The sequence below is a fragment of the Salminus brasiliensis genome, chromosome 24 (genome assembly GCF_030463535.1).
Source record: "Salminus brasiliensis chromosome 24, fSalBra1.hap2, whole genome shotgun sequence".
NCBI classification, from domain to species: Eukaryota; Metazoa; Chordata; class Actinopteri; order Characiformes; family Bryconidae; genus Salminus; species Salminus brasiliensis.
This window is the reverse complement of record NC_132901.1, coordinates 26,304,551-26,323,144: the sequence shown is the minus strand read 5'-3', so window position 1 is coordinate 26,323,144 and position 18,594 is coordinate 26,304,551. Positions and strand designations below refer to the sequence as shown.

At 43.1% G+C, this 18,594-nt stretch overlaps 1 protein-coding gene across 1 annotated transcript in view; it reads left to right on the top strand.

Moving 5' to 3' along the window:
- slc30a6 (solute carrier family 30 member 6) overlaps nucleotides 1–18,594 on the top strand; it is a 38,494-nt gene that overhangs the window by 4,716 nt on the left and 15,184 nt on the right. Inside the window, exons 4-6 of the mRNA XM_072670168.1 lie at nucleotides 3,910–3,994; nucleotides 16,571–16,613; nucleotides 16,721–16,786. Coding sequence (XP_072526269.1) covers nucleotides 3,910–3,994; nucleotides 16,571–16,613; nucleotides 16,721–16,786 — 194 coding nt within the window. The remainder of the gene's footprint in view (nucleotides 1–3,909; nucleotides 3,995–16,570; nucleotides 16,614–16,720; nucleotides 16,787–18,594) is intronic.

Below are 18,594 nucleotides of genomic sequence, written 5' to 3'. Positions count from 1 at the left end.
ACCTGTTACTGACACGGATGTGTAGATGCAAACAGCTTGTCTAGTCCCTGTGGAGAAGTACTGCCAATAGAATAGGACTCTCTGGAGCAGATAGTAAACATGAGCCTATTGGCACCATGCTGCCTAATAATGCCAGGTGTGGGCTAGAGGAGGGGTAGAAAGCCCCCCAGCATTGAGTTGTGGAGCAGTGAAGGAACTGTGTTCTCTGGAATGATGGATGGTGCTCCAAAAGTATTGGATGGAGCACCACCATCCATCATTCCAGAGAACACAGTTTGATGCTGGGGGGCTTTCTAGCCCTCCTCTAGCCCACGCCTGGCATTATTAAGCAGCATGGTGCCAATAGGCTCATGTTTACTATCTGCTCCAGAGAGTCCTATTGTATTGGCAGTACTTCTCCACAGGGTCTAGACAAGCTGTGTCAGCAATGGGTTGCAACTTAAAGTATCCGAATGCCTTCATTAGAAGAGGTGTCCATAAACATTTGGACATGCTATTGACATTTGTGTGCTCCACCACTCATTGGAGAGCAGTGGGGTTACACTGTATTCAATCATCTCAATAGACATTATGGACTCCAGCTCCATCTGCCAGCTACACCTCCCTCATCCACTCATCCCTGTAGTTGGGAGCCGCTAGGAGTGCTGGAGTGCTGGTTGACCTGTCCAGGGCTAAGCAGCTTTAGGATAAACGATGCACCAGCAAATGGTCCATCTGCCAGACTGGTTTTGTGCAGCCTGGCCCAGCAGAAGCCCCGAGAGAAGTGCTGTGGGATGATGGGAATTCATTATAGTGAGACGTTCAGCTGACGACCTCAGTCATGAGCTTCTCAGTGTTCCTTTAGCTCAGCGTACACTCACTCAGATACTGCCACTGAGCAGGAGGCCACGGTTGGGTATACTGTGGAGTTATTCAGGGGAGCAGAGCAGAGCGGGTTCCTCACCACCGCTGTAAGCCAGTGCCCCTGTTTTCGGTTCTGAGTTGGAAGTAGAGATGGAAGAGAAGCTCAATCAGAGCTTTGGGTCCAAATAGACATTTTTCTCTCACAAACAGACCAGACAGACGGTGAAGGAATTCAGACAAGCAGGGTTCCTCCAGGACTGGTAGAAATGAAGCAGGTACAGATGTAATTGAGCGATATTGTAAAGGAAGCATTGTTGGTTCTGTGAGGGGGAACTCTCTTCTGTAGCACATTTATTATATAATTAGAAGAGTGTGCGTCTGATTTCTGGTGAAATCCAGATGGGAAGGTGTCTGGTTTGGGATTTCATTTTCTGTGTTGTCTGCTTTCAGAATTTCATGATAAATGGGCCAATAGAAATGCTCCAAAATGACCTGGAATAAATCTTTTTTACACTGACTTCCATTAAAGGTTACAAAGTTTATTTTCGGTGCCTCTAGAAAGTTGCTGTTTTGGAGATGTAAGTAAAAAAAAAATATATATATATATATATATATATATATATATTTTAAAGAAGTGTCTAAAAGAAGTGTAAAATGAACAAAATAAGATGTAATAAGTAAAAATAAACAGAAATAAATAAAATATAATAATTATTTTAAAAACAAACAGCTTGGCATTAGTAGTGTAATGATATGAGAAAGAAGAAAATAAAATGAAGCCAAACTAACTAAAATAACAAACACTACTACTACTACTACTACTACTACTACTACTAATAATAATAATAATAATACAAGGCTGTAAATGGACCAATAGAAAACCTATATTGACTTCCTTCAAAACTATAAACTTTTTTTCCGTTTTTTTCCTTCTCCTGTCAAGTTGCTGTTTTGGAGATGTAAGTAAACAACAGCAACAACAAAAAAACTATTAAGAGAAGAATATATAAACAATTTAAAGATTTAATTAGTAAAAGAATCAAAAAGATAATACAATCATAAACAGAATAAAATAAAAAAGATTAAAAAGGGGAAGTTTTAAAACTATAGCAAAATTAAAATAAACAAAAAGATGAAACTAAAATGAGCCCATATAAAGAAAAAATATATATATAACAATAAAATAATTCCAAAATACTTGGAATAAAATCTTTTTACATTGAAAGTTAAGGAGGTTCTTTCCTCCTGTGAAGTTTCGGAGACGAAAGTGGACAAATTAACAAACATTTTGAGAATAAAAATGTAAAAACATAAACAATTTCAATAATTAAAATAACCTTTATAAATAATAATCTATAATATATGAAATGGTAATAATAGAAATGCTCCAAAATGACTTAATTATGCATAAAATCTTTTAGCCTTTGATTTCCGTTGAAAGTTAAGAAGGTCTCTGTATCTCCTGTGAGGCTGCTGGTCTGGAGGTGTTGTGGGTGTAGCGGTGTCGCTCTGTAGCAGTTACAGCCAGTACGTCCTGCAGTGGCATTTTGAAACCATGGCATCTAAAGGTCAGCTCGAGTTCAGAAACGTCCACAGGCGACAACCAGCCAACGGTTTGGGCAACAAGAGGTAAACGCGGGGTTAGAGCTGATTATTAATTATGATATCAGTGCTCAAAACTTATCAATACTTTATCAAAACATTAAAACTCTGATTAAACCCCCTGTCTAAACACCAGTGGCTGATTCCGGTGCAGTACGGCTGCCGTCCAGCTGGGGTCAGTCTCTTAATTCCCTACCTGAGGAGGAGGAGGAAGAGGAGGAGGGTGGGGGAAGTGGGAGAGCTGATGTCGGACAACGCGCTGTCTCACTGTTTACACACAGAGACACACAATCAAACACACACAGACACCGCCACAGGCCTCCCCAAAACACACACACACACACACTTACAGTCTCCCACACTTCAGCTCCCATCTCCATCCGTGGCTGGGCCTGTCACTCGGTGCCCTATTGCTGTCATAACAACACAAAGCCCTATAATTGTGGATTTCACAGCACTCGGAGGAATGCAGCTGACTCTGATTCAGGGTGACAGAGTGAGGATTGGTGGGAGATCATTAGTGTGTCCCTCCTCAACCTCAGCTTTGTGCTTTTCGGTGTTTAGTGATCGCCTCTTTACAGCACGGCCCCGAGGTGAGCCAGCAGTGCGTACCTCCTGCACCTGAGCCGCTGCTGTAGAGGTGCTGAGGCTGCTTCTTTAGAGGTAAAAAGGTAAAAACTCCAATTCAAGTGGAATTAGTAGAAACTCTCATTTCAGAATATTTACTATTAATGATGTCAGACCTACTGATCTATACAGCCATCCTCACTAGTTAAAATGACCAGGACTATGTATACTGATATACTTATATATATACTTATATATATATAATTCTGACTAGTTGTGTATCCACAGATACTTTTTGCTAGTAGAAACTGTAGAAATTCCAGATATCTAAGGGTAAGTAAATGTACACAGTATCAAAACCTTACATTTTCATACCCTGGTATACCCAACAACGATATACCGCTCCAACCCTAATCACTGGTGTCATTTTAGGCTAAAACGGCTGACCGTATTATGAGTGCTGTCTTGTAAAAACAGGAAAGAACTTTTTGAGATGTATGAGAATGAATAAACATTTTAATATTGAAGGAAAACTAATCAATAAAGGTTCTTCAGGTGGTTCTATCAGCGATGCCTTGGAAGAACCATCTGAAGATTTATTTGGAGAGAGAGTGTAGAGCAGTACTGACCGGTCCTGATCAGCTACACATGGTTTGTTAAGGGCACTTTGGGATCCAAACATAAGGACTTCACCACAGACCCTCTGCAGATGCCTCCACAGCAAGCAGCTCTGTTGGTGCATGTTTTGGAGTAGGTAGGGTGTCCAGCCAGGTGTTCGAAGTCAGCACAGCCCTGTATAGCCTCTTCTGTAGCCTTTGGCCTGTTTTGACCCTGGGGAACCCCTGTGTGTGCGTGTGTGTGCGTGTGTGTGCGTGTGTGTGCGTGTGTGTGTTGCAGTCATGGAGGATCCTGCTCTTCGGGGTGCTAAACGTGATTTGTACAGCCTGCCTGCTGATGTGGTGCAACTCCACGAACAGTATGGGTGAGTACGCAAGAACCGTACACAACGTTTAGTGTGAGTTACACAGATATTAAGAGTATTGTGTATCAGTTTGTGTTTTTTATGACATCAGTTAATCAATAAATCTTTATTTTTTAATCAGAAATACATTGAGGCTGATGCTCATCAGATTTATTTAGTAGAGATACGCAATATTTGGGGAGGGGTGATGTTGCAATATTTTTATATATAATATATAATATACAATATAATATATATATTGCAATATTTTTGAATACAGATTTCGCCAGATGTCAATAATTCGATATTTTATGATGTTAATAATGTCAATCTGTCAATCAGTCATGGAAAACGAGAACAGTGAGGGTTTTTCTTTTGTATCCAGCAGCAAAAAGTTGTCGAATGACTGGTTTGTTTTAATTTAAATGTCTTTGCAGTGACATTACTTGTCCTGCGACGTGAGAATTGTGCACCCGCACAATGCAAAGGCGATGCTCAAACGATATACTGTGTGTAAATTAATTTGTCAGTAATTAAAAATATAAATCATAATAAAATATCATAAAAAAAATGAAAGAGTAAAATTATAAAAAGTGAATTAAAAAAACGTAAGAAATGGCGGTACTCAAATGATACACTGTGCAGCCCTATTAATTTGTCAGTAAATAAAAATAAAAATCATAATAAAATATCATAAAAAAATGAGAGTTTAGAAATTAAAAGCTAAAATTATAAAAAAGTGAATTAAAAAAGTAAGAAAATTAAATCAATTAAATTATTAAATAGAAAGTAAGATTTAATAAAATAAAGAATTTAATTGACAAAAAATAATTTAAGATTAATCGTAATGAAATAACTAAAACAACTGAAATAATTGTATAAACATAGTAAAAACAATGAGACTGAATATGACTGCTTTTTTATTATTATTATTTTTTTTTATTGCATCAGAATTTTATGAAGAATGGACCGACAATAATTCTCCCATTATAACATTTAACTATTATACGTTGACTTCCATTGGAAGTTAGGAAGATGTGAGGATATGAGGTTTTGGGGTGGCGCTGACGATGTGTTAAAGTAAGGGTAAGTGTACAGTGTCATTAATGAGCTTTGTAAGCAGGCCTCTATTGCAGTTAAGCTGCAGGTACTCTGTAAGCAGTGGAAGTGAGAAGTGAGTATTTCTGTATGTCGCAAACGTCTCCAATTACTGTCCCAAATGAAGCGTGAGCGTTCTGCTGCGGAGGCGGGACTCGTAACCCCATCTTTGGTAGATTCCGTCTCTCTGTTTAGTCTCGCTTGATTGTTTAGAGTGATGATTGTGGGGGGATTCAGTAGTAAATCCATTCGGGTTAAATCTTCCTGCCTAACAGCTGTCAGAGAAAGGTGTGTGTGTGTTTTCTCGTGTGTGTGTGTGTGTGTGTGTGTGTGTGTGCGTGTGCAAGTAAATGCGTAAAATAAAGAGACTGCAGAAACCGCCACCGGTGTGTCATAGACAGGAAATGGAGGATGCTCATGTATCGAGCTGTCCGGCGAAAGGCGATCTCAATGTCAATACTTACAAGCCACGCTCCTTCCTGCAGACAGAGGACAAAAGATCCAGAGGACAGGAAAGTGTTGGTACACTTCCCATATGGTGTTTATCCACATCGAAATGAATCGCTAATATTTATGGCTTTGAGGGAAAGATACTCTTTCCCTCGTCCCGGACCCCGGCGCAGCAACAGGGCAGACAGACGCGACGTGTGGCTTTTACACCTGCTGCAGCTTTCCAGGGATGACCTCACGTTTCCAGCAGTGCACCTACATCCATCTGAGCTGTCCGTTAATTAACAGAGCATCTCAGGTGCACATTTTTTTGAGCATAATTATCTAACCCCATCATTTCCAACGTCATGAAGTTCTTATCAATATTCTTGTTTTTATTCAGACGTGGGAGAACCATAGTCCCAATAGGAACATAACGGGGTGGTAGGTTTCATCCTAAAATGATGTACAGTACCGAACTTCTCAGCACTAATCAGTCAATTTTAGGTAATTTTCTTCGCAGCAATAGTGTAAAATAAATATTAATTATTAATTCATTAATTTCATTAAAGTTGTGCGGCATGATGGCTCGGTTGACTCTGGGAGCTTGTCGAAAAATAGAAAAAGCAAACAAATTAGCAATGTAAACCATGTCAGAGCTTGCCTTTTTGATCTTTTCAGTTTCTGGCTACTCCTAAAGGCTCACATTGTCTTTTCCTTTCTTTTTGATGTCATTTAAAGCGACAGTACAGTATTTATAGACAAAACAATACAGAAAAAAAAGTTAATGTGACGGGGTGGTAACTGTTGTTTTCCCCCCTAAACTGAGGGAAAATGGTGTGTTACGCTTTAGGAGGTGGTGTTTTCTCGTGTGTAATGTTAAGAACAACACTTAAATGAATAGATTGACTCATTGGAAACACTTTGGCACATGTTATTTATTTATTTACATTTTTTTAACTTATTGTGTCTTATCGAATGACATGTTCCCATTTCGTAGAATGACTCTCCCACTAACTAGTGCTTATTAGATATTTATGTCAGGTAAGTGCAGAGATCACAGCACGGGTACTGCCACGACTGTTGCTTTTTTGAATGTCGTCGAATGCAGTGCAAGTAGGCAGAGTACCAGAACCGTGTGTTTCAGTCTGGGAGTTCTGGTGCTTGTGGGGCTGCGTGTGCCTTCAGTGTGGTTCTAGCACAGCCGTGGCATTACTAGTGCGCCTGTGTGGCAGCCGGGCAAATTAGATCTCTTCCACGTCTCTGGAGGTTTTCCAGGCATTGCATAAAAGGCCCCGATGCTCTACACTGCTGCACATTGAAGTTCTGCCTCATTTGGCCCTATGCTGCCTCGCCTGCACCAATCCACAGCTCACACACACATACACACACACACACACACACACACACCCATAACCAGTCCAAACAAAGATCACAAAACAGCTTAGTGGCCCAGGTGTGAATCATGTGTGTTTTGTAATGCCGTACATTTGCAGTCCAACTTAGAGCTGGGCGATATAATGATACTTTACCGTATCGTGATACATGTTGTTATTGCGTAAGTCGAGTAGCCACTCCCATCTCATTACGTTTATCGTGAATGGCCCAAGGTTTCAAGTGGTAAACCCTCAAATCCATCGGCCTGTAGCCTACTTACATAGATATGCACAGCTCATTTTTTCAGCCTAGAATTTCATGATGACTAGATCGATAGATTTACTATATTAATAGATTTATGCCGAGATTTCTTATCCCATTCAAATCGATCATACATTTTACAGACGTCCCATAGTAGAATGGCATTACCGCACCACCTCCCATGGTGGCACCACCTATCCCGTAGGAATAGGCCGATAGACGTGGTGGTGCACTGTTCTACTGATCTGAATGCAAAACCCATTAGAATAAGGCCTTACTAGTGAAAAATCTAGAATTTTCTGTAAATATTATTATTATTATTATTTTATTTTAAAGAAACGAGTGCTTTGCATTGATGAAGAGTGGGAATCTTGACTCCAGGGCTTCTACAGCAGGACAGTACCTCCATATTCACCAGAAGCTATTTCAAGAAAAGCAAGAAAGGGCCTTGTTGAATGATCCAGTATAATTAAAAATGATCATTTATCATTAAAAAGTAATAGTTCAGTAGCGTGGGGTTTTCTATGGGTGGTGGGGGGGGGGGTTTACTTTTTTTTACTACAGAAATCATCAAAATGTGTCTGTTAGAATCCATAAACGTCTGTACATCAGATTTGATCTTATTTATTTCCAGCACGGCCTGGCAGTAGGTGCTTAAAACCTTGGGTTTTAGCTTAATTCATGTTAATTTTACCCATTAATGATCATTACAATCATTACAATTCAGTAATATCATGACCTGTATGGACATTTTTGGTATACTGAGTATAATCCGAGTGCTGCCCAGCACTAGCCCTAATTCACCCCCTGTTCCACCTACAGAAGCCCAGTGAAGGGCACTGGCGATGCTCACAGTCATGCATATATGCATGCTGAATTGCTTCCCGTAGCATTATAGTGTCATCGTTTTTGGTGTGTGTAACTTCATGTAGTGTTAGAGGAAAGGCAGTTGACCTGGCACTCAACCGTAAAGGTCAGTTTAAGGCCGCCTGGACGCGCACAATGATCATTAGCAGAATTCCCCATCAGGGGAAAAAAAATCCAGCCCTGCCTCCGTTTCCTCTCCTCTCCTCCCCTCTCCTCTCCTTAAACCTGTTTTAGGGATTTAGGTATTAGCACTCCACTTTTTAGTGATAGCTCTCCACTATGGGATGCCCCGGCGTGCCGCTCTGTGCCCGTGTGTGTGTTTGTGAGTTTAGTAAGCGATCCCCAAGGCCCTTGGAAGACTGTAAAATGTAAAACAGATGAGTCTACAGGACGCTGCTTGCTTCAGTCAGCTCGCTCAGATCAAATTCTGCATCGGAAGACAGTATTAGGTTACAAGCTGTTGAAAATGTACGCACTTTAATCCGATATGCGCATTCTTCTTTTGTCAACACTTCTTTTAGCCAGATCGATGTGGCACAACAGGCCAGACGAAAGGGGCTGGATACTATAGGTCCTTGAAAGCGCAGAACTGCTACAGAACCCCCCCCCCCCCCCCCCCAGCTTTCCTTGAGGACAGTCTGTGCTGTGATGTACAGGCACCTCATTAAGACCCTATAATACCATAGACCCCTTTTGTCTGGTCCTTGATAGGGATGTACCGATCCGATATTAGGATTGGATATCGGCCCCGATGTTGACAAAATTAGCTGGATCGGGATCCATGGAACTGATCCTTTCGCTTTAATTTATTGGTGTGAGACTAAACTAAATGTGCGAATAGATAAATGACAAATGGCAGTTTAGTACATTTATATCTGTGTTAATTTATTATGTTATATAAAGTAATGTTTAAGTCAATCCTGATGCCTTAAGTCTCTCCCACATGCTGAGGTATACGGTTTATTAATTCAGTTCAACTCCGTGGTATCGGACTGGTATCGGGTATCGACCGATATGCAAAGTTTAAGTATCGGTATCTGTATCGGAGCTGAAAAAGCCAGATCAGTGCATCCCCAGTCCTTGAATGGCCGAAGGGTCTGATTTATTCCCATCGTTATCCCAGAAAATGAGGGCCGACAGCCCAAAGTCTGCATCGAGTGAAGGATGATGGAATCTACGGGCCGTCCCTATCTCTCAGTGCTACCAGTGCTGGGAGGTTGAAGGCTAGCATGTCCACTTCCACCCATGAAGTCCCATGAAGTCCCACTGCTTCTTTATAGAACTTAGTGGAGAGTTATTAGACAGCTGTACTGGTTTGGAGGACTGTCCAGTTCTGTTACAGCAACTAACAGACGACCACGCTGGCTAGGATTGTGAGCGTTTACCAACCCAGTGAGAGAGCAAAGCCAGGTAATGCTTTCTAGGATGTTTTCCAGGCGTGGGCGGCTGTGGCTTTATTGGAAATCGTCCTGGGTCCGTCTTTCAGTTGGACTCCACGTCAATAAACTTGCAACTGCGTTTTTTTTTTGTTTTGTTTTTGTTTTATATATATAAAAATATCTCACCTCAACAATTGGGTGAGCTCCCACAGCGCCCCCACCTGGTGGCTCTCTTAAATGCACATGGGGGATGAGCTTATTTGGCTGTGAATTAGATAGACATGCTGACAAATCTGACACATTGGGCTTATGAAATACCGTCAACGTTTTTTAAACACAGTGGTTTACGATCTTACCGCTCTATCGCCCACGCCTAGGGTCAAGACTTGGATGAGGCATTTTTACGGGGCTAGAAATTCAACTAAGGACAGACTTCTTGGCCAAATATGACAATAACATCTTGATTTCAGGTGGAGAACTTAAAAAGTACACTGATGTTGTGCACCTCTAAATGTTCATCATTGTTGTTGTTGAGCTTGGCAACCTTATACAGTCCTGTTTTAGGTTTTAGGCCCCTAATCACATTATTCTAAGTCATGTCTCTCAGCAGTGAGGGGGTTCTACTGTAGAAGCTCCAGATCTCATCAGAACAGATAAAGCAGGTGAACATAAATAAAAAAAAAAGTAGTGAGATCTTGTCTCACGGTGAGCTAGTCTGAAGAACAGAGCTCGGTTCCTCCAGGTTTCTCCTGGACGCCCCCCAGTCCAGCCAGCACAGCGTGGAGGATATGATCAACTTCATCAGCTCCATCAGCAGCAGCAGCAGCTCACCTGATTCACCATCATTAAGCCCTGATTTACCACCAAACCAGGTGTTGATCTGAGGAGAACTCTAAACAATACTAGACTCCATGAGGAGAACTTTGAGAGGAGATGTTCTAATGATGAACACAGTGATGGAGAACCACCACCACGTTCTGTAGGAGTGTTATAGTGTATCAATACTATCTGCCCAGTTTCTGAGGGGTTCTTGGTTTTAAGTGATGGTCATGGTGCCCCTCCATCTGAATTCTCTGCATTCCCCATGCCATGAATCTTTAAACAGCAGTTAGAGTAAGTGTTGCAGGCAGTGTGAGTGAATGTGGAGTAGGAGAGTAGGGCTCCCGGCACGTTGGCCCGTGTATCTGCTGTCTTTGTTTTTTTAGTAGAAAGCAGTGGCTGCCCCCAAAAGGCACTGGCCTAAAGAAGACGTGCGCTACAGCGTCGGGGAAGCCAAGCGAAAGGAGGTCAAGTGCCTGGTTTGAAGGCACCACAACACTCCTCTACTCCGCGTGCTGCTGCTGCTGCTGAGGGTGGTGTTCTTCTTTTCGGGGTGTGTGTTTAGATAGGCAGATGCCAGATTTCTCTTCCCAGCCATAGCATACCTTTCTTCAAACCCTCCACCAGTACGCCCAGTTTAATGTACTTTAACAGAAGCAGATAGGATGATAAAGCAGTGATGACCCCGGGCTTCGTTAAGGAGAGTTTTGGGAGTGGTTAAGAAGTATGACTGTTTGGCTTTGTTCATTACTGCCTACCTTCTGCTAGCAGATTCATGCTTACTGCTCAGATCCACAGACATACGAGGTCAAAATCCAGCCTGACCTGCCCCATTAACTGTCATTATGAGCCCGAGCCCGATTTAAACCCTTAAAACTGACCTTTTTGACCTTTTTAACTACAATTCCGATTTGTTTGAATGAGCGAAATCTGCTCAGACTGATGTTATTGAACAGTTATTTCAGATTGATGTTATTTTATTTATTTATTATTTTTTTTTATTTACGATCACAGTGAGATTAGTTACTTTGCCGTATTGTCATTATCTCGCCACAACTTTTTATAAAATAAAAAGTATCATAAAAAAATGTAGTGGTGGGAAATCTCGGCCTGGGTTCGGGTTGGGCATCGGCCTTGGGCTCGGGCAGAAAATCGAAGCTCTAATGCGAGGTGCCTATGTTATTTTCTTCCTCGTTGTTATGCAATGTTGGCGTTAACGAGAAACTGCTTTGGCTGCTTGGTCGGTCGGTCAGGGCTCTCGGGCTGTTCACATGAGTAATCTGACAGTATGTGGGGGTTAATTTAGAGCAGATTGAGCAGTGTGGGAACTTTGATGATTGACTGCGATCAAGGACAGGAAAATCGGTCATCGTTATGTGTGGGGTCTCATGATGTCAACGTCGGTTAGGATTTTAAAAGTCCTGAAGTGTGCTTGCAGTGATGCCCAAGTTTGGGTTGGGCATCGCCTTGGCCTCGGGCTTCGGGTGGAGAATCTCTAATATGCTCTAGTATGAGCTGCCCACGCTGTTTTTTTCCTCGTTGTTGTGCGATGTTGCCGTTCACGAGAAACTCCTGCAATGGTAGCCGTCGGTCGGTCAGGGCTCTCGGGCTGTTCACGTGAATAATCTGACAGTATGTGGGGTTGAATTTAGGGCAGATTGAGCAGTGTGGGGACTTTGATGATTGACCGCGATCAAAGACAGGAAAATCGGTAATCGTCCTGAAGTGTGGCCCGGCCTTCAGCCATAATCGTTCCAGCGCTCTTCCTGACCCTGTAGTTCCTGTATATACAGAGGTGTAGGTAGACTAGTCCAGTGATGGACACTTATGTCCATTAATTCTCTACTTATTTTCTTTAGGCTCATTTTATAAAACCGATCCTGGGTCTGATTTTTCAGCTCTCATGTTGGTGCCTGTTCTCTTTTCTTGGGACACCTCCGAGTTTTATTGTCTGGATTGAAACAGGGTGATGAATAAGTGGCTGTATTCTTGTGGAAGTGAGCTCTTGAGGGCGCAGGACATTGATATGAGCTCCTATGAGACTTGTCTGCTCTCCTCTATTCATTACTGACAACCTACTTAAAGTGTAGTGTTACGAGCTCCATCTGTGGCTTCGCATTACTCAAACCTATTAATTATTGTTTCAAACCAACCTCTTAAGCTCCTACCATTTCAGGGAAGTCTTCACCCTCCCCATTTATCAAGCGCCGCCATGCTTTGCTCACAGCGATGGCCTGCTGTGGTCACTTTCGCTGGTGATGGGAGAACTTGATGTTTGGGTTTTACAGGAAAACTGGAGACTGTTTATTTGGGCGGTGAGCTGGCGAGGGCCGGGCAGTTGTGATGGCTAGATGACTGGATCAGAACATCTCAAACATCAGGCAGGTCCTGTGGGGTGTTCCAGGTATGCAGTGGTCAGTACCTACCAAACGTGCTCCAGGGAAGCTCATCGATGCTCATGGAGGCCAACATCTTGCCGGCAGAGACCACGGGACGCCTTCAGCACAGGTGTGTTTTGGTGGTACCCAAGGCCCAAAGACCTATACAATATTGGGCCGAATCAAAGGTCAAACACCCCACAAGACCAGCTTGGTGTTTCGGAGATGTTCTGACCCAGTAGTCTAGGCACCAGAGCTTAGAATCCTCACATTCGTCAGCTTTCAAGCCATCCAACACCTCGCCTGACTGTTGTCCACCAGTTGACCGGTGCCATTGGAACCAGATCATCAATTTTATCCAACCCATATTTCAGATTATGTCTAATTAATGCAATTTGCTGATAATGATGCTAAATTACGTTGCTCTCTGTTGTAGATCTCTCATGCAGCATTGTGCTGCGGCATGCTTTCGTCCATTTGGCTCTTATCCCTCGCTCCAACAGCAGCAACAGCAGCATCTGCACCCAGCCGAGTCTCACTTTACCCCCTGAGCAGCTCGTGTCAGCAGGCACGGCCGGTCCCTTTCCACCCCACCCCCCTCTCCCTCCGGCTTCCTTCCACATTCTCCCATTTCCCTCGCCAGGTGTTGCCGTGTAGTCGGTCAATACGGCTTTTGGTTTACATATGGGCCGATCTATTGTTATTTTAATATGCCGCGTCGACAGACACCTGAGCTGCCCTCCGCTCGATACCGTGTTGCAGAACTCAATGACAGCTGAGTGCTGTAGTTTGCAAATCCTCCCTTACCGAAAGTACCCGGCCTGCTGCCCGCCGTGCGGTTTGAGAGACCGCTCAGTCCTCGGCCGAGAGAGGGGGCTGAAAGCGATACCCGCCCTGGGCCAGCGCTACTGACGGCTGGGTCCAGGCCTCCTTAACTTTATGCTTATGCTTTGAATAACCACGCAGCACTTAATGCCTTTTAATGGAGCTCCAGTCCTGTGGGGACGGAAGGGAGAGGGGCGCGAGGGCAGAGAGCAGGGCTGATTAGACGTGTTTTGGTGCTCGGGCCTGCAGACGTCTATTAAATATTCAGCTCCAGGGCCCGGCTTCGTTTACCACCGCTGCGCCTTCTCCTTTTATCTCCATTGATCAGGTCTGTAAACATACACAAGTGACCTTAATCTGCTCACAATATGCTACAAGGATTTGGTTCTCCTCCGGTGGGATTTGGCTCTCTGGCTATGACTGTTCGATGACTCTTAGCCCCCCCTAGCCCCCTCCCTCCCCATTATATGAGCGGAATAGTTGACTGTAACTGGAAAGTGTCTGTTTTTGGGATATCTGAGAAAGACGGATGGGATGTCTAATGGGGATGTGGCAGTCATTTCTTTTTTTAGTCAATAGTATTATTTATTTAGCATATACAGTGCTGTGCAAAAATCATAGCCCCCTGTAAAAACACTGGTATTAGAATAAACACTAATAATAACATTCCTACAGACAGTGGTGGAGGTTCTCCATCACACCAAAGTTCTCCTCTCTCATGGAGTCTAGTATTATTTAGAGTTCTCCTCAGATCAACACCTGGTTTGGTGGTAAATCAGGGCTTAATGATGGTGAATCAGGTGAGCTGCTGCTGCTGCTGCTGCTGCTGCTGCTGATGGAGGTGAACACATCCTCCACGCTGTGCTGGCTGGACTGGGGGGCGTCCAGGAGAAACCTGGAGGAACCAAGCTGTTCTTCAGACTAGCTCACCGACAAGATCTCACTACTTTCTTTCTTCAGAATGAGAAGCTCTTGTTTCTCCTTTTTACTGGATTCATGTTCAGCTGCTTTATCTGTTCTGATGAGATCTGGAGCTTCTACTGTAGAACCTCTCTCACTGCTGAGACATCACTTAGAATAATGTGATTAGGGGCCTGAACCGTCAACACAGTACTGTAAGTATTCAGTAAATACTATTGCAGTATGTTATTTTGCTCTGTTGGACCCCTGGCCATGGATGGCTGTGGCATCACAGAAAATCGTTACTCTGTTAACAGTTAAACTACAAGCTTTCCATGGTCTCCATTGGTTCCGGTCAGGGGTCAGTAGGCCTCTGACCTCTGTGGAGTAGGGTATCTGCCGTTGCCTTTTGGGGCCGTTCTACCATGCTGAGTAATGCGGAGCACGGCGGCCGGAGCTGCCAGCTCTAGGATTACATTTAGGGCATTTAGCTGGATTAAGTAATCACTGTTACTCCAGAAGACCCTCAGCTAGTTTCAATAGACTAAAAATTCAAAGATCCTCTAATCTTACATTCTACTAAACACAAGCCAATATGGAGACCATAGTACTCTTCTCTTCGCCTGAGTACTCTAAGGCGCGACTTACAGAAGAGCTTTACTGTCACTCAGAAAATACCCTTAGCTAGTTTGCATCGGCTAAAGTCCAAAAGACCCCTCTAATCTTAGACTAAACACTCAATATGTCAATATGGAGACCATAATACTCTACTCTCAGAAGAGGAGGGTCTTCAGTCTGGGTTTGAGGACAGTGAGCGTTGGACTCTGCTGTTCGGACACCCAGGGGAAGTTCGTTCCACCACTTCGGTGCAGGACAGAAAAAAGTCTGGACGCTCGTCTTCCGTGGATCTTAAAGGATGGCGGGTCGAGCCGAGCCGTACTTGAAGCTGGAAGGGCTCTCGGTGGCTTTGTAGGCCAGAGTCAGGGGTTTGAATCTGATGACATGCTGAACATGGCTGAACCTAAAAATGTTAAAGACACAATTAACTGCAGGGGTCAGATCTCATCTCATCTTATCTAATATATTCTCCATCTTATCTGGTTGCAGAGAGACCCTCAGCGTAGGTGTGGGCGATATGGCATTATAAAATCACAAAAGATATTTGTTGCAGCAAAGTTAGTCATTTAGATGAACCGACTAATTAATAAATTAGATAGATTAATTGATTAAAGAATGAGTTAAGTGGCAGCCCTAGTCACTTTTCATGATGACCCTTATGATCACATGATGCCAGAGGTGTCAAGTAATGAAGTACAGATACTTTGTTACTTTACTTAAGTAGAAATGTTGGTTATCTAAACTTTACTGGAGTAATTATTTATTCTTCAGACTTTTTAACTTCTACTTCTTACATTTTCACCCAATTATCTGAAGTTTCTACTTTTTCTTGTTACGCCTATTTCATAAAAAAAAAACCCTGTCCAGATAAATCTCTCCATCCGGAAAGTGTGAGTCTAATCGTGATTGGATGAGAAGTATAAACAGACACCATTCTGACTCCCTATTGGTTTATAAGCGATCCATCACACCTGCACACGTCCCGTCACTCTCCAGCAGCTCACAGCAGACTGTGTCTGTAGTCTAGTATGAAGACTGTGTCCGTGGCAGAGACTCAAGAGACCTGCAGTGAAACGTCCCGACTGAGCCCCACATTTACACTCCAATAAAGCTTATTGATCACACGCCTCTGAAGTCTGACTTTCTGCAGCTTTACAGAACTTCTAGACAACGACTCCTCATATTTTCCTCCATGAAGCTCATGTTGATGCTCAGTAGAGCACAGAGACGCTCCTTTAATAGAGCTGATATTACTGAAATGCTTCATTTTCAATGGGCAGATCTGCAGCTGAAACAGGAGCCTAGTGCAGCCCAACATTTTTAACATCAACATTTTAATAGATCATTCTCCTCATTATGACTTTTAGAGAAATGGGGTTTTTGGGGGGGTGCACTATAGACCCCTGTGGCGCGGCCTAAGCTTTCAGCCTTATTTCTCCTTCCATTACTTTTACTTTTCTACTTGAAGTCGTTCTGAAACCAGTACTTTTACACTTTTACTGGAGTAAAAAGCTTCAGTTGATACTTCAGCAGTCTGTTAAACCCTCGTATCTCCACTCACTTCATACTGGTCAGTTAGTCGTCAGGAAGAGCATCAGTACAGCTCTGTGTGAATGAATGATTGATTCTTGTTGTTTCTGTTTCAGCTTTAACAGCTTACACATACCTCACCATCTTCGACCTCTTCAGGTAATTGTGTTTAACTTCTCCACTCTGTTTATCCTGGTCTTTTGGGACTGATTTCTCACTTCTGTTCAAAGCCGTGTTCTGACAAGTTCCTCCTCCGTCTCCTACAGTTTGATCACCTGCCTGTTAAGCTCCTGGGTGACCATGAAGAAACCGAGTCAAGCCTTTTCCTTTGGGTAAGTAAAGGTTGACTTTCCAGGCCCTGCTTGATTTTTGGCTCAGGAGGATGGCCCTTATGGAGATCAACCTGTATCACTAGTTTTCTGTTTCATTTCATCTGTCTGGGTAAGTTGTGTGTGACACAGTGGATTCAGCAGGTCTTAGGTTCTGTGGGATGGCAGGATGGTTAATGAGGTTCTTTTGGGCTCTGGGATGTTTGAACGAGGCAGTGTAAAGACCACTGACTGAAGTAGTGTAGCCATGATATAAACACTTGACTGTGTGTAATTAAAAATAAATAAATAAATAAAAAGAATGTAAACAATAAAAAAAAAAATTATATAATAATATATATTAATATTATAATAATAATATATATATATGTATGTGTATGTATGTGTGTGTGTGTGTGTATGTGTATATATATATATATATATATATATATATATATATATATATATATATAGACTGTCTAATCAGTCTGATGCCAATATTCATTATCTGCCAATACCAATACATCTGTCATCCATTCATTTTTAAAATAATAATTAAAATATATTATATATTATATATATATTTTTTTTTATTGAACATATTGGCATCAGACTGATTAGACAGATATTTGAATCAAGTATTCTGTATTTCTAATAAATTGTCTTTGTTCACTGGTACACTCAGAATGTAGTTATCTGGTACTGCATTTGTCAGTAAAAGTACTGTATTTTTTAAAGGCTAATGAATCAGTTCGCCCCTCCTGGACAGCTGTACACGTGCATTTGTTGACCAGCTGAGGGTAGAGAAGCATGTGGACTGAGGCGGTAGAGTAACACTCCAGGACTTTACCCCAATATTACTCTATGGGTGACGCAGTGTTACACAGCCTGACAGTTCTGGAGAGAGGTTCTCCTAAAGCCCCCCCAATCATTGAGCTGTGGAGCAGTGATAGATCTGTGTTCTCGGGAACGATGGATGGTGGAGCTCCATCCAGTACTTTTGGATGGGATGAGTTGGGGAGCTGGGGATGAGGAGGTGTTGGGGTGGTGATAAATCATCCAACATCCTAAACCTCTCTAACGCTGCTGTTGTTGCTGAATGCAATCAAATCATCGTCCAAAATCTAGCAGAAAGCCTTCCAGCTAGTCTGTCCCAATACTTTTGTCCATATAGTGTTTATAGAGTCTGTTGTTATTATTGTGACGGGTCGGGTGGTGTCCGTGACACAGGTTTATGAGTATGGGCGTGGACGCGATCGGGTGTTGACCCCGTTCTGGCACAGTGGGCCGGCTTTGTTGACATGCGCCGAGGCCGGTGTTGACGGCGTAGCTTTGTACGAGACGCTGCGCTGCTCTCTGTTCAGCGGCCTCCTCTGACCTAAGGGTGTCGCAGCATGCTGATTGCATAGAAAGCTGCTTTTCAGCTTCATTTGGCCTTAATGTGCTCAGCAGGCCGGCACAACGGGTCAGCCAGGCCTCGCTCTTCTCCACACGCTTATCTCTTCTCCACTAGCGCGGGTGAGCGGGAGTCTCGCTTGCCGTCACAGGCCTTCTCCTCCTCTGCTGATCTCGTCCTGCTCTCTCACTTTACTCAGTCTCTCAGTTTACGCTCACGAGCCAGATACCCACGATTCAACCCCGCATTGGGCATTGGGCGTGCCAACTCAGGCGGGTTGTGTTCCTAAGCCTTTGTTTTGGCCAGGCACCGCCGCGGGGGGCTCTCTCCGCACACTGCTGGTAAACACATGCTGACCCTGCAGACTGCTCAGCGCGACAGCCTGACCACCCGGCATCACTCTTGTTGTCCAAACAAACCGTTTGGCTTTTTATCC